A 12,486-nucleotide genomic window follows, 5' to 3' on the forward strand; every position below is an offset into this window, starting at 1 on the left:
ATCCCCCCAGAGCAGCAATTCTGCACTCTGCCACTTGCACAGTCAACATGCTCTGTGCCAGGACTCCTAAGGTGCTTCACACACCACGCCACAGGCTGCAATTCAGGCTGAGCAGGTGAACTCCTGCCCCCCTCACAGATGGCCAAGGCTTCCCCGCCAAGAACCTAGCCTCAAAACTGGAAGACGTGTACACCGTGGGGGAAGCAGACGCTCCATGCAGCCCAAAGAGCTGCCAAAACCAGGGGCCACACCCAGCCTCCTTGTCACTTGCACAGCCGTGCTGCCCAGCATCATTTCCTCGCCACTTGCCTGCCTGCCTGCCTGCCTGCCTGCCTGCCAGGAAGAGTCAAGGGTTTCCTTTGACACATACAGGAGGAGTGAGTAAGACACCTCAGGCAGGCAGCTACGCTCATCTCACTCAAGCTTCAGCAGCGAGAAGAGAAGATGACATTTTGGGCCCACCTGGAAGACAACCCTCCTCCATTGCTTTTTATTGCACATTCATGATTATCTGTACTATTGGGGCAGTCATATGCTGCCCCACTTTCAAAGCTGGCTGCACCTATAAAAGGTTCAAGGCAGCCACTCTGCTGCAAATGTTCTGGTTTATTTTTGTCCCACTTTTCTTGGCCTATTCAGACCCCAATAATGTGGCAGGGACACAGGTGGCCCTGTGGGTTAAACCAGAGCCTTGGACTTGCCGATCAGAAGGTCAGCGGTTCGAATCCCCACGACAGGGTGAGCTCTCGTTGCTTGGTCCCTGCTCCTGCCAACCTAGCAGTTCGAAAGCACAAAAAGTGCAAGTAGATAAATAGGTACCGCTCTGGTGGGAAGGTAAAGGGCGTTTCCGTGTGCTGCTCTGGTTCACCAGAAGCAGCTTAGTCATGCTGGCCACGTGACCCGGAAGCTGTACGCCGGCTCCCTCAGCCAATAAAGCGAGATGAGTGCCGCAACCCCAGAGTCAGTCATGACTGGACCTAATGGTCAGGGGTCCCCTTTACCTTTATTGTGCTCCTTCAACACAGCTGGCTAGAATTATTTAGACATGGACACTCGAACTAGAATGTAACTGAATGGGACTGACTTCAGAGTTCAGATGCACTGGATTGCACACTGAGTGGCTAAGAACAAGGCTTTGCATTAAGGATGCCCATAGTTATGTACTGATCCGTTTTTTCACTTCAATGAAGATCAGCTAATGCATCCTCACACAGCTGTATTGAACGTCAAGATCAGGAACTTCCCCCAATCTACACTCCCAACCCTCAGAAACTCTCAATCCTATCAAGGGGGTGTGGGGAAATGACAGATATAGCATCTGTTGTGCCCAAGCGGCCTGCCCAGAAGTAATAGCAGCAGCTTCTGTGAGTGGCCCACTTAAACTGAGGAAAGGAAGAAAGAGTTAAGATGCAAATGAAAACCCACAGGGGAGCCTAAATTCAAAAAAACTCATTTGTTAGGGTTTGAAGCAGAGAGACAGGAGTCGTGTGTTTTTTCATCAACAGGGTGACCTTTGAGGTGGCTTTATAATTCTAAATACTGGTACTGCTTCATGTTGTTCTGTGGAGGTTTTCATTACTGCAGAGCAGTACAGAGCAGCTAAGAAAGCAGAATAAACCCACCACTAACATCAGTAACACCTTGCAAGATACACCCACCATAAAACAGTGTCTGGAGCAGCCCTTAGTACAGGCATCCCCAAACTTGGCCCTCAAGATATTTTGGCACTACAAGTCTGTTCATCCCTAGCTAACAGGACCAGTGATCAGGGATGATGGGAACTGTAGTTCCGAAACAGCTGGAGGGCCGAGTTTGGGGATGCCTGCCTTAGTACAACAAAAGCCAGTTTGGGACCCAGCCCTGGGAGATGGATGCTTCCCCTGCCTTTTCCTTGCCGGAAGAGCTACATGGCTGAACAAGGGCCTCCTATGTCTAAGGGAACTTCAGCAGAGGTCCAACATGCGTGACGCGTCTGAGCAGGTGCCCACAATTCCTTCAAGAGCTGCTAAGAGAGATGTGAGTTCTCACAACACTTTCAGTCCTATGTAGCTGCTTGACAAGGCCCTTGGCAGTATTCACTACAGCACCAGCAGCTTGCAGAGGACAGGATGAGACAGACTCCTTCTCTGCAGGCTGGCCAGATTCCGGGGGGGGGGGGCAGGTTCCCCCCTCTCCAAAACAGGGCCACTACTGGCTGGACTTCATTAACCGCAAAGTTAGAAACATGTACTGTACGCTTTTGACACCTGAGCTGCTGTTGCGCTTTTGAGTAAAACAGCCTTCTACATGTTTGGACTACAACCTCCAACAGAGGCTGATGGGAGCTAAAGTCCAAAACATCTGGCAGGCACTGGCTTGGGGAGGGCATCCTGGACAACAAAATTCTCGCCGGGCACTTCGATTTGGGAGACAAAGCCTCTCTGTTTAGCAGGTTAGCACTAAAGCATGTTTAGAAACTAACGGGAGGAATGAGGCATTTTTCATTAAAACACGCAGGCGCTGCATGCTTATGGGATTCAGGCTGAGAGCCAAAGCCACCTTGCTTGGGGCGCCTCCGTCCACCCAGCAAAGCCCCTTCCTCTTCGCCCTGCTCCGAGGCGGGTTTGGGATGCCCCCCCCAACTTAGCAAGTCCCCCCCGCCCCCCGCAAGGCGTCCCGCGCAGCACCCTCGGCTCGCAGGCCAAGGCGACGGGGCGCAGCAGCCGAGCGCCAGGAACCTGCAGCACCTGCCCAAGCCCGGCCGGCCAAGCCCTCGCCTGCCGCCCCCTCCGCGGCGCCCGCCGGTTCTCCGTCGCAGGACGACCAGGCGGGCCGGAGCCCCGCCAGCAGCCCTCTGCCCCCTTCCCAAGTCCCGCGGCGCCCGCCAGGACCAGGCACTCTGCAGATGCTCAGAGGCCCCTCCCCGCGCGGGAAGGCCGCCCAGCGCGGCCTGCCCCGGAGCCCCCTTTCCGCGGCCGGCCGCGGGCTCACCTGCACGATCTCGCCCTCGGCGCTGAGCGTGGCCCCGGCGCGGGAGAAGCGGCCCTGCAGCCCCGTGGTGTAGGTGGTGTAGTCGCCGCCGGGGCTGGACTCGAAGAGCACCACCTCCACGAAGGCCGTCTCCTTGGCCAGCGCCGCCGCCGCCATCCTCGTCGCGGCCGCCGCCAGCAGCGCCACCAGAAGCAGCAGCAGCCCCGGCGGGGAGAAGGGAAGCGCCGGCCCCGCGAGAAGCCTCATCGCGCCGCCTGGCCCACCGCGCCGACCACGGGCAGCAGCAGCGCAGGAGGCGGCGGCGGCGGAGGCGGCGGCGGAGGCGGCGCCCGGTGGAGGCCACGCATCGCTCCCGCTGCGGCTGGCCCGACCGCCCGACCGCCCGCCTGCGCCGGCGGCTCCGACCCCAAAGCGCGGCGGCGGCGGCGCCTGCTGCTCGTGGCCGGGCCGGGCTGGGCTGGCCTCCCGTCCTGCGGCTCCCTCGCCTCGCGGCTCTCTCTCTCTCTCTCTCCTTCCTTCCTTCCTTCCTTCCTTCCCTCTCTCTCCCTCTCTCCCTCCGCCTCGCTCTCCTTCTCCGCCCTGCCGAGCCGCTTCCCTTTCATCCGCTCCACGTGACGGGGACCGCGGGGTTATCTCCGCCTCCGGCCCGCCTCGCTGCTCGCCAGCGCAGCCCTCCCCGCCGCGGCTGCGGCCTGGGCCGGCTGCTTCAGAGAGAGCGAGCCGCCTCCGAGCGCGCCCGGAGCCCCAGGCCGGCCAGGCGGCTCCCCGGGGTCTCGGGCGTCCCTTGCTCGCCTGCCTTTTCCTGAAGCGTCGGGGAAGGCGGCCTCGCGAGGAGCCCGGGGACCGTCCCGGGGCGTAGCCAGGATTTGGGGGGCAGGTGCCCCCCGTGACGCCCCTGGGAGCGTCCCCAGCCCCGCAAGGGGGCGCCAGGGGGAGGCCGGTGCTAAGCCCTGGCCCCTCCAGCGCTCCCACCTGGGGACCGAGCTCGCCTGGGGTGGCTGCTTGGCCCCTTGAGGAGGAGGCATCTCGGGTCAGAAGGCAGCATCTGCAGCGCTTCCAGCTTGGGAGAAGAGGATCCTCCAGACTTCACCCCGGCCTAATTCCCCCATGGCGGGGGGGGGGGCACCCAGGGGCTTCAGTGTGGCCCAGGGGGCCACTGCAGATCCCGCCCCTTTACCTGGCTGGTCCTCAGCCAAGGAAGTGGAGAGATGAGGGTGGGCAGGTGCCTAGGATCCTCCTACCTGCTGGACCGCCTCTCCTGGTCTGCCCCACGGAGAGCCTCAAGGTCCATAAATAGCAACCCCCCAGTGGTCCCGGGCCCTAAGGAAGTTAGATTGGCTTCACCCAGAGCCAGGGCCTTTTCAACTCTGGCTCCGGCCTGGTGGAACGCTCTGCCTCATGAGACCAGGGCAGGATCTGATTTCTTTCCGCAGGGCCTGTAAGACAGAGTTGTTCCGCCTGGCCTTTGGCTTGGAGCCAATTTGATTCCCTCCCTCTCTTTTTTTTTCTTTTCCTTCTCCTCCTGCGATGAGGCTACATTTTAATATTTTAATGTTTCAATATTTTAATGTTGTATTTTAATCTTGTTTTTAAGTTGTATTCATTCAACTTGTTTTTATTATTGCTTGTTAGCCACCCTGAGCCTGGCCTTGGCTGGGGAGGGCGGGGTATAAATAAAAATTATTATTATTATTATTACCTGCAAGAAGAGACCTCCACCTCTCCAGCCACCGGAGGGGAAATAGAAAGAGCCAGCCTGCCTGGCCTGTGGATGGATATGGCTTCCTCTAGGAGGGTCTCCATACAGCAACCTCCCTTGGGCACTTTCTCAGCCCAAAGCACCACCGAGTTCCCCCAAAAGGGGCCTAGACTGGCCGTTTTCCTTTCTTCCTCTGGCCTGGAAGGAACTTCCTGTTTTACGCGTCCGCCACGCACCCGGAGTCTCCCTGTTCCTGGCGCAGCTGACTGTTCCTGCTGTGGCTGCCTCACTCTTTCTTTTTATGTAGGTATGCTGCTTATATCTTCCCATGTAGCCTTTGAAAAGGCCCTTGAGGTACAAAAAGGAAAAACTTAACATGAAGAACCATCAAGAAGGATAAGTTCAGCCGTTCTCTTAGGGCAGCAAAAGCCAAACTCACAGGCCTATTTAAAATGCTGTTGTCCTTTGCTCTCCAAAGGCTGATGGAGAGCACTATTTTAATCATGTTTGCTCATTTTTGGAAGGTGAGAAGGACCCCCCAGCCTTGTTCTTCCAGAATGTGCCTGCCCCCTTTCCCCCACTGCGGTCCATCAAGGAAGGGGCTTTGGCCAGGTGGCTCTGTGTCCTCTGCCTCAGGCCCCAGAAGATCTGCCAAATTCTCACTTGTTGCAAGCATTTTAATCTAAATGCCATTCAAGGTAACTCCTAGCCAAATGGCATGGGATTAAGAAGCAGGAAGTCCTCATAGAATCATAGAATAGAATCATAGAATTATAGAGTTGGAAGAGACCACAAGAGCCATCGAGTCCAACCCCCTGCCAAGCAGGAAACACCATCAGAGCACTCCTGACATATGGTTGTCAAGCCTCTGCTTAAAGACCTCCAAAGAAGGAGACTCCACCTCACTCCTTAGCAGCAAATTCCACTGTCGAACTGCTCTTACTGTCAGGAAATTCTTCCTAATGTTTAGGTGGAATCTTCTTTCTTGTAGTTTGGAACCATTGCTCTGTGTCCGCTTCTCTGGAGCAGCAGGAAACAACCTTTCTCCCTCCTCTATGTGACATCCTTTTATATATTTGAACATGGCTATCATATCACCCCTTAACCTCCTCTTCTCCAGGCTAAACATGCCCAGCTCCCTTAGCCGTTCCTCATAAGGCATCGTTTCCAGGCCTTTGACCATTTTGGTTGCCCTCCTCTGGACACGTTCCAGTTTGTCAGTGTCCTTCTTGAACTGTGGTGCCCAGAACTGGACACAGTACTCCAGGTGAGGTCTGACCAGAGCAGAATACAGTGGCACTATTACTTCCCTTGATCTAGATGCTATACTCCTATTGATGCAGCCCAGAATTGCATTGGCTTTTTTAGCTGCCGCGTCACACTGTTGGCTCATGTCAAGTTTGTGGTCAACCAAGACTCCTAGATCCTTTTCACATGTACTGCTCTCAAGCCAGGTGTCACCCATCTTGTATTTGTGCCTCTCATTTTTTTTGCCCAAGTGCAATACTTTACATTTCTCCCTGTTAAAATTCATGGAGAATTTTAATTTTAAAATTCATGAAGTCCTATCCCACCTTTGTTCCTCCAAGGAGCTCAGTAGCAGGCATGGTTATCGCTTTCCCTGTTTTTCCATGAAGTAAGTTAGATTGAGAGATGGACTGGCTCAAGGTCACCCAGTGAGCTTTATGCCTCAGAGTGGAGATTTGAACCCTTGTTCTGAAATGGCCCAACTCGGGTGTGCCATCCCTGGCCACAAATGGATGGGACTCCCACTGCAAATGCCACAGAATAGCTGGAAGCTGGCCCTTCACAACATGGGCGCAGTCAAGGGGGCAGCTGCCCCCCAAATCAATAAAAATCAAATACTTAACTGAGGTTCTGCACCCCGCAACAAAAATCCAGGCTACGCCCATGTTTCTCAAGGCATTTTCCGGCCCACTGTCTCAAGAAGAGCCACTTGCAGGAGGATCCCTGACTTTGGGTGGGTCAGCTTGGGGTTCATAGGCAGGAGCCCCTGCCCCTCACAGATGCTCAAATGTTGACACATGGAGGGGCCTTTCTGGGTCCAGGGTGACATTCCCCCCTCAGTCTCTCCCCCTCCCCCTGAGCAAGGGGCTTGCCGTGTCTGTTTCCTTCTGTGGTTTCAGGCTCTTAAGACAGTCTCATGTGGACTAGTCGTGTTCTGATTCCTATCTATAAACCACCCCAGCAGGTGGAGTGGGGGCTGTGGACCAGGGCTTCGCTTTCATGAAGAAGCTGCCAAGTTTTGTTACATAAGTTTTAGCTGGCCTTTGAGCTGCTGCTTTGTTTTTCCCTTCTGACACCCACTTTCAAAACTTTTCTTCATAGTGAAAGCTAAATGGAGTTGCTTGGCCAGTGATATGTTAAATGTAGTCTTTAAAATGGTCTTCAGATTAGATAAATAGGTTCCTGTGGTGTTGCGGTGGGTGAGCTGCATGCCCTGAGTTGTATTTAGAGCAGGCATAGGCAAATGGCCCTCCGGATGTTTTAGGACTACAACTCCCATCATCCCTAGCTAACAGGACCAGTGGTCAGGGATGAGTTACCTGGGTGAACCCTATTCTGTCCGGACAGCCACTCACCCGTGGCTGTCTCAGTCACTGGCAGAATCCGTCAGTGGGCGTTTCTTGAACTTCTTCCAGCAAAGAAGCTCTTTGACGCCTAGTCTCCGCTTACTCTCCCTGTGCGGAAGCCTTCTGCGCAGGGAGGGTGTGGGCAGCGGAGGACCCGTGCTCTCCCCGCTGGTCTCCGGCAAGGAGTCATGGAGCCACCTCGCCAATTCCCCCATCTGCCCCCCTTCTCCACTGGTGCTACGCTGATTTCCCTCCCCAATAGATGGGCTGCTTCTCTCCCTCCTGGGACGCTTTCTGTAATCCCTCTGGAGCCCTCCCTCTCCCTCTGGCTCCGATGGCAGTTCCCTGACATCCACCTCCCCCCCAGGACCCCCTCCACCCCCGACACGATTTTCCGATTCAACCTCGTCTCTTTCCTTGGCCGACGATGCGGGGAATCCCCTGAAGGAGCTGTCACCATCCTCTGAGGATTCAAAATCAGCTTCCCACCCGCTCAGACCTCCCAGTCTGATTCTTCTCCCTCTGACACCTCCCCTCCCTCCTCTTCGGAGGCAGGAAAACCCACAAAGTCCTCTTCGTTGTCTGTGGTTCCAAATTCTTCCTCCCAGAATCTCGCTAGTGGTTTTGGTTTATCCGGGAACAAGCTGTGGAATTCTCCCACCAGATAGCCGTCATTCTTTGACTCAGCGGGGACCCACGTGTATTCTGATCTGGGTTCTCCCTCCCAAGCTACCAAGTACTCCACCTGGCGACCTCGCCACCTTGAATTGAGTATTTCCGTGGCTTGGTTGCGGTGTTCCCTCTCCTCTACCTGCGGGTGGGTGGTGACTCCTCCCTCCCGCCCTGGAAATTCCCGCCCCTCCCTGTACGGTGAAAGTAGGGACCGGTGGAACACAGGATGTATCTTCATGCTGTCAGGCAACTTGAACTTGAATGCCACGGGGTTCACCTGCTGTGTTACCTCAAAAGGCCCCAGCCGCCTTGGCTGCAACTTTTTGCACCCTCCCTTTAGGGGTAACCCTTGGGTTGACAACCACACCCGGTCTCCCACCCGTATGGCCTCCCCCTCCCGACGGTGCTTGTCCGCCTGCCTCTTGTAAGCTTCCTTGGCCCGCTCCAAGTTCATCTTGAGTTGCTGGTGCAAGGCCTCCATTTCTTCTACAAACTGCTCTGCCGCGGGTACACTCCATCCTTCCTCCCCCCTCCCCGGGAAGGCCCTGGGGTGACACCCATAATTGGCCATGAACGGGCTCATTCCCGTGGACACATGCTCAGCGTTATTGTACACAAATTCAGCCAACACTAGTTTCTCTACCCAATCGTTCTGTCTGTCGCTGACGTAGCAGCGTAGGTATTGCTGGAGTATACTGTTCGCTCTTTCTGCTTGTCCGTTGGTCTCCGGGTGCCTCGCCGTCGAGAAGCCCACCTCGACCTGTAGCAAGCTCATGAGCTTCCTCCAGAACCGGGAAGTAAATTGTTTCCCACAATCCGAGATGACCCTCGAGGGAGCCCCAGGCAGCCTGAAGATGTGATCCACAAACAACCTGGCTGTCTCATCTGCCGTCAGCGCATGTGAGCAAGCTATGAAATGGCACATTTTGGTCAGTAGATCGACCACTACCATGACTGCTGTCTTCCCCTTTGACTTGGGCAAATCTGTCATAAAATCAATGGACACCACCTCCCAGGGTCTCCCCGGTGTAGGTAAGGGTTCCAATAACCCTGCGGGGGCAGCCCTCTCCCCCTTTGCCCTCTGGCATCGGTCGCACCCCCGTACATATTCCCGTACATATTCCCTCACCTTTGGCCACCAGAACTGCCGGGTGACGAGCAGCATGGTCTTGTGCTGTCCAAAGTGCCCAGCTGTTGGGTTGTAATGGAGTTGTTTGAGTACCTTCCCCCTCAAGGTCTCCCCCGGTACATACAGTGCCCCCTTATAGTACAGTAGCCCTTCTTTTTCCTCAAACCCTCCCTGGTCTTCCCTTCCATCCCGGAGTTCCCTGATTTTCACTTGAGCGAATGCATCGTCTCTAGTAAGCCCGGCCAGTTCTCATTTCCCAACCAATGCTCCCCCACACACCCATCGGTCCTCGGGAAACACATGTCGGATCTCCGGCGGTCCCTCTCCTTCCATGTACTCCGGCTTCCTGGAGAGAGCATCCGCTCTTACGTTTTCCTCTCCTGGCACATATCGTATCTCGAAGGAAAACTTGGAGAACTCCTGAGCCCATCGAATCTGTCTCTGGTTGAGTACTTGCACGGTCTGCCAGTATTCCAAGTTCTTGTGGTCAGTACAAACCTGGATCTTGTGCTGCGCCCCTATCAACAGATGTCTCCATTGCCGAAAAGCCGCATAGATCGCAAGCAGTTCGCGGTCATACACGGTATAGTTTTGCTCCGACTTGCTTAGCTTCCTTGAGAAAAAGGCACACGGCCTCCAGCCCTGCTTGGCCCTGGGCTGCAAAAGGACCGCTCCGACGGCTCGGTCGGATGCGTCCGTCTCCAGTCTCATGGGCTTCTCCAGATCAACGTGCAGGAGCTGCTCCTCCGAAGCAAACGCCTTCTTCAGTCTTTCAAAGGATTGCTGGGCACTTTCTGTCCACGCAAACCTCTTTTTGCTACTGAGACAATCTGTGATGGGCGCTGTCAAGTGAGCGAAGTTCTTTATGAACTTCCTGTAGAAGTTGCTGAATCCTAAGAACCTCTGTACATCCTTCCGGGTTTTGGGGGCCTTCCATTCCAGCACTGCCTTCACCTTGCTTGGGTCCATAGCTAGGCCCTTGTCTGACAACTTGTACCCCTGAAACTCGACCTCTCTGGCGTGAAATTGACATTTTTCCAGCTTGACCCACAACTGGTGCTTCTGCAGTCTCTGTAGTACTTCCCTGACGTCTCTGACGTGTTGCTTCTCATTGTCCGAATAGATTAAGACGTCATCCAAAAAGGCTACGCAATTATTGTACAGCAGGGGTCCCAACACGTGGTGCATGAATGCTTGAAAGCAGGCAGAGCCCAATTGTAATCCAAATGGCATGACTCAAAAGCCCCTAGGGGGGTGAACATGGTAGTTTTCCATTCGTCCCCCTCCCTTATCCTAATCAAATTGTACGCTCCCCTGAGGTCCAGCTTGGTAAAAATTTTCCCGTGCCTCACCCGTGTTAAAATGTCGTCAATCCTGGGCATTGGGAAGGTCACGGGTTCTGACACCAGGTTCAGGGCCCGGTAATCCACTACAAGCCTGGGCTGATTAGTGTCTTTTTTGTCCGCAAAGAACACCGGACTGCCCCCCACCGCCTTTGATTCCCTTATGAACCCCCTTTTCAGGTTCTTGTCAATAAATTGCCGCAACTCCTGCATCTCCCGGTCTGACATGGCATACAGCTTACCCACCGGCAGCTGAGCCCCTGGGAGTAAGTTGATTTGGCAATCAAAGGGCCTGTGGGGGGGTAGTCTATCTGCCTCCTTCTCGCTGAAGACTTCTTTCAGATCAGCATATTGTGGTGGCACCTCCCCTCTTTGTTCCACGGCCAGCCCAGCCACCCTGGCCACCGTCATTCTTGGGTCCCCTCCCAGACAGTGTTCTAAGCAGTAACCTGACCCAAAGGTGACTGACAACTGATGCCATGACACTACTGGATCATGCAGTGCCAGCCAGCTAATCCCCAGTATTATTGGGGGTCCTGCCAGTGTGGCCACGTGAAAGGCAATGGTCTCCATGTGCCTGGACACCCTCGTTCGCATTGGCGGGGTCTGGTGTGTCACTTCCCCCCCCAGAAGTTCCCTGCCATCGATGGTGGTCACTTGCAAGGGAAAATCTAGGGGCAGCAGGTGGAGTTGGTGCTCCAGAGCAAAGTCCCTGCTGAAGAAATTACATGAGCTGCCCGAATCCAGCAGCCCCTTAACTTTGACGGGGTGCCCATTTGGGAGTTCTAGCACCACTTCTATGGCTATAGCTGCCTTGGGAGGGTCAGGCTGGGGCACTTCTATTGGTTGCTGGCCTGGCTGCTGCCCCTGCTGGTTGGCAGCCAGGCGTTGTCGTTTCCCTGCGCCTGCCCTTCCTCCCCCTTCTCCTCACAGCCAGCAGCCCCCACCATCCCTTGCCAGGCTTTTCTATGAGGGCAGACCTTAGCAAAATGTCCTGGTCGTTGACAGAGGAAACACTTCTTGGTAGTTTTCCACTCCTTTCCCTCCCTTTTGCGACTTTCACTGGAGTTTGAAACCTCTCTCGCGCGCGCGCCATCAATTTCCATTGGCTCCGCCGCCTGGGAAGGCTGTCTCGGTATCTCAGGAATGCAGTAGTCATGGCAACATTCCCCTCTCCCTTCGCGCTTCTCCTGAGCCCGCGCTTCCGGGCGTACGCCAATAGCAAGCGCAGCCTTGGTGAGCTCATCCATCGACCGTGGGCGGGGTGCGCGGGAAAACTCATCTTTCACTGCTGGGGACAGACCCTCCTCAAACAACATTTGTATCGGTTCAGAGTCCAGATCCCACCCGAGCCAGTGGATGAGCATCGCAAAACGCAACCAGTAGTCTCTGACGGACTGGCTCCCCTGCCTGCACCCCATCAGTTCCCGCCGAGTCACACTTTGCTCCACTTCGCTGGAGTACATCGCATCCATTGCCTGGAATAATTTCTTAAGGTCTGTGATGGCCTGGGATTCCGATTCAGAGGCTGAACCAGAGGAATCCCAGCCTGCACAGGAGTCCCCGCCTCCAGGGCCGGCTGAACTGGGGCAAGGCCTAGATTCTGAGGAGCCTGCACCTGTGTCAGATCCTCAAGAGCAGGCACCAGGTGAAACCCTTCTGGCCCCAGAGGTGCTTGAGGACTCAGTGGCTACAGGTGAGCCTCCTCCGGGGCCCAGTAACCCTTCGGCCTCTCCTGAACTACAGAGGCTTAGTGCAGAGAGGCAAAGGGAACTGGTTGCTCCCAGGAGGAGTGCTCGCCTTAAGGCCAGAGGAGGCGGGGCTCCTGGGGGCCGGGACCGCCCCTGGCCTTAGAAGAAGATAAAGGTCAGTCAGCCCGGTCCCAGGTTGCGGGAGCAACGTCGTTGTTGGCTTCAGACCTTCCAGTGTTCCTGTTCCCTGCTCGGCCTCCTGTTCCTGACCTTCCAGCGTTCCTGTACCCTGCCCGGCCTCCTGCTTCTGATCTTCCAGCGCTCCTGTTCCCGCCCGGCTCCCAGCTTCTGACCTTCCAGCGTTCCTGTTCCCTGCCCAGCCTTCTGC

At 55.5% G+C, this 12,486-nt stretch overlaps 1 protein-coding gene and 1 long non-coding RNA gene across 6 annotated transcripts in view; both read right to left on the reverse strand.

Moving 5' to 3' along the window:
- ZNRF3 (zinc and ring finger 3) overlaps nucleotides 1-3,419 on the reverse strand; it is a 120,570-nt gene extending 117,151 nt beyond the window's left edge. For all 5 annotated transcript variants that reach the window (XR_013834001.1, XR_013834002.1, XR_013834003.1 and 2 more), the window contains exon 1: nucleotides 2,971-3,419. Coding sequence is in view for 2 of the 5 variants with exons in the window: in XM_079957757.1 (XP_079813883.1) it covers nucleotides 2,971-3,216 (246 nt within the window). In the remaining 3 variants the exon portion in view is untranslated. The remainder of the gene's footprint in view (nucleotides 1-2,970) is intronic.
- LOC307205453 overlaps nucleotides 1-12,486 on the reverse strand; it is a 422,161-nt gene that overhangs the window by 72,272 nt on the left and 337,403 nt on the right. The gene's annotated exons all lie outside the window — the stretch shown is intronic.

This window comes from Podarcis cretensis (assembly GCF_951804945.1).
Source record: "Podarcis cretensis genome assembly, chromosome: 16".
Lineage (NCBI taxonomy): Eukaryota > Metazoa > Chordata > Lepidosauria > Squamata > Lacertidae > Podarcis > Podarcis cretensis.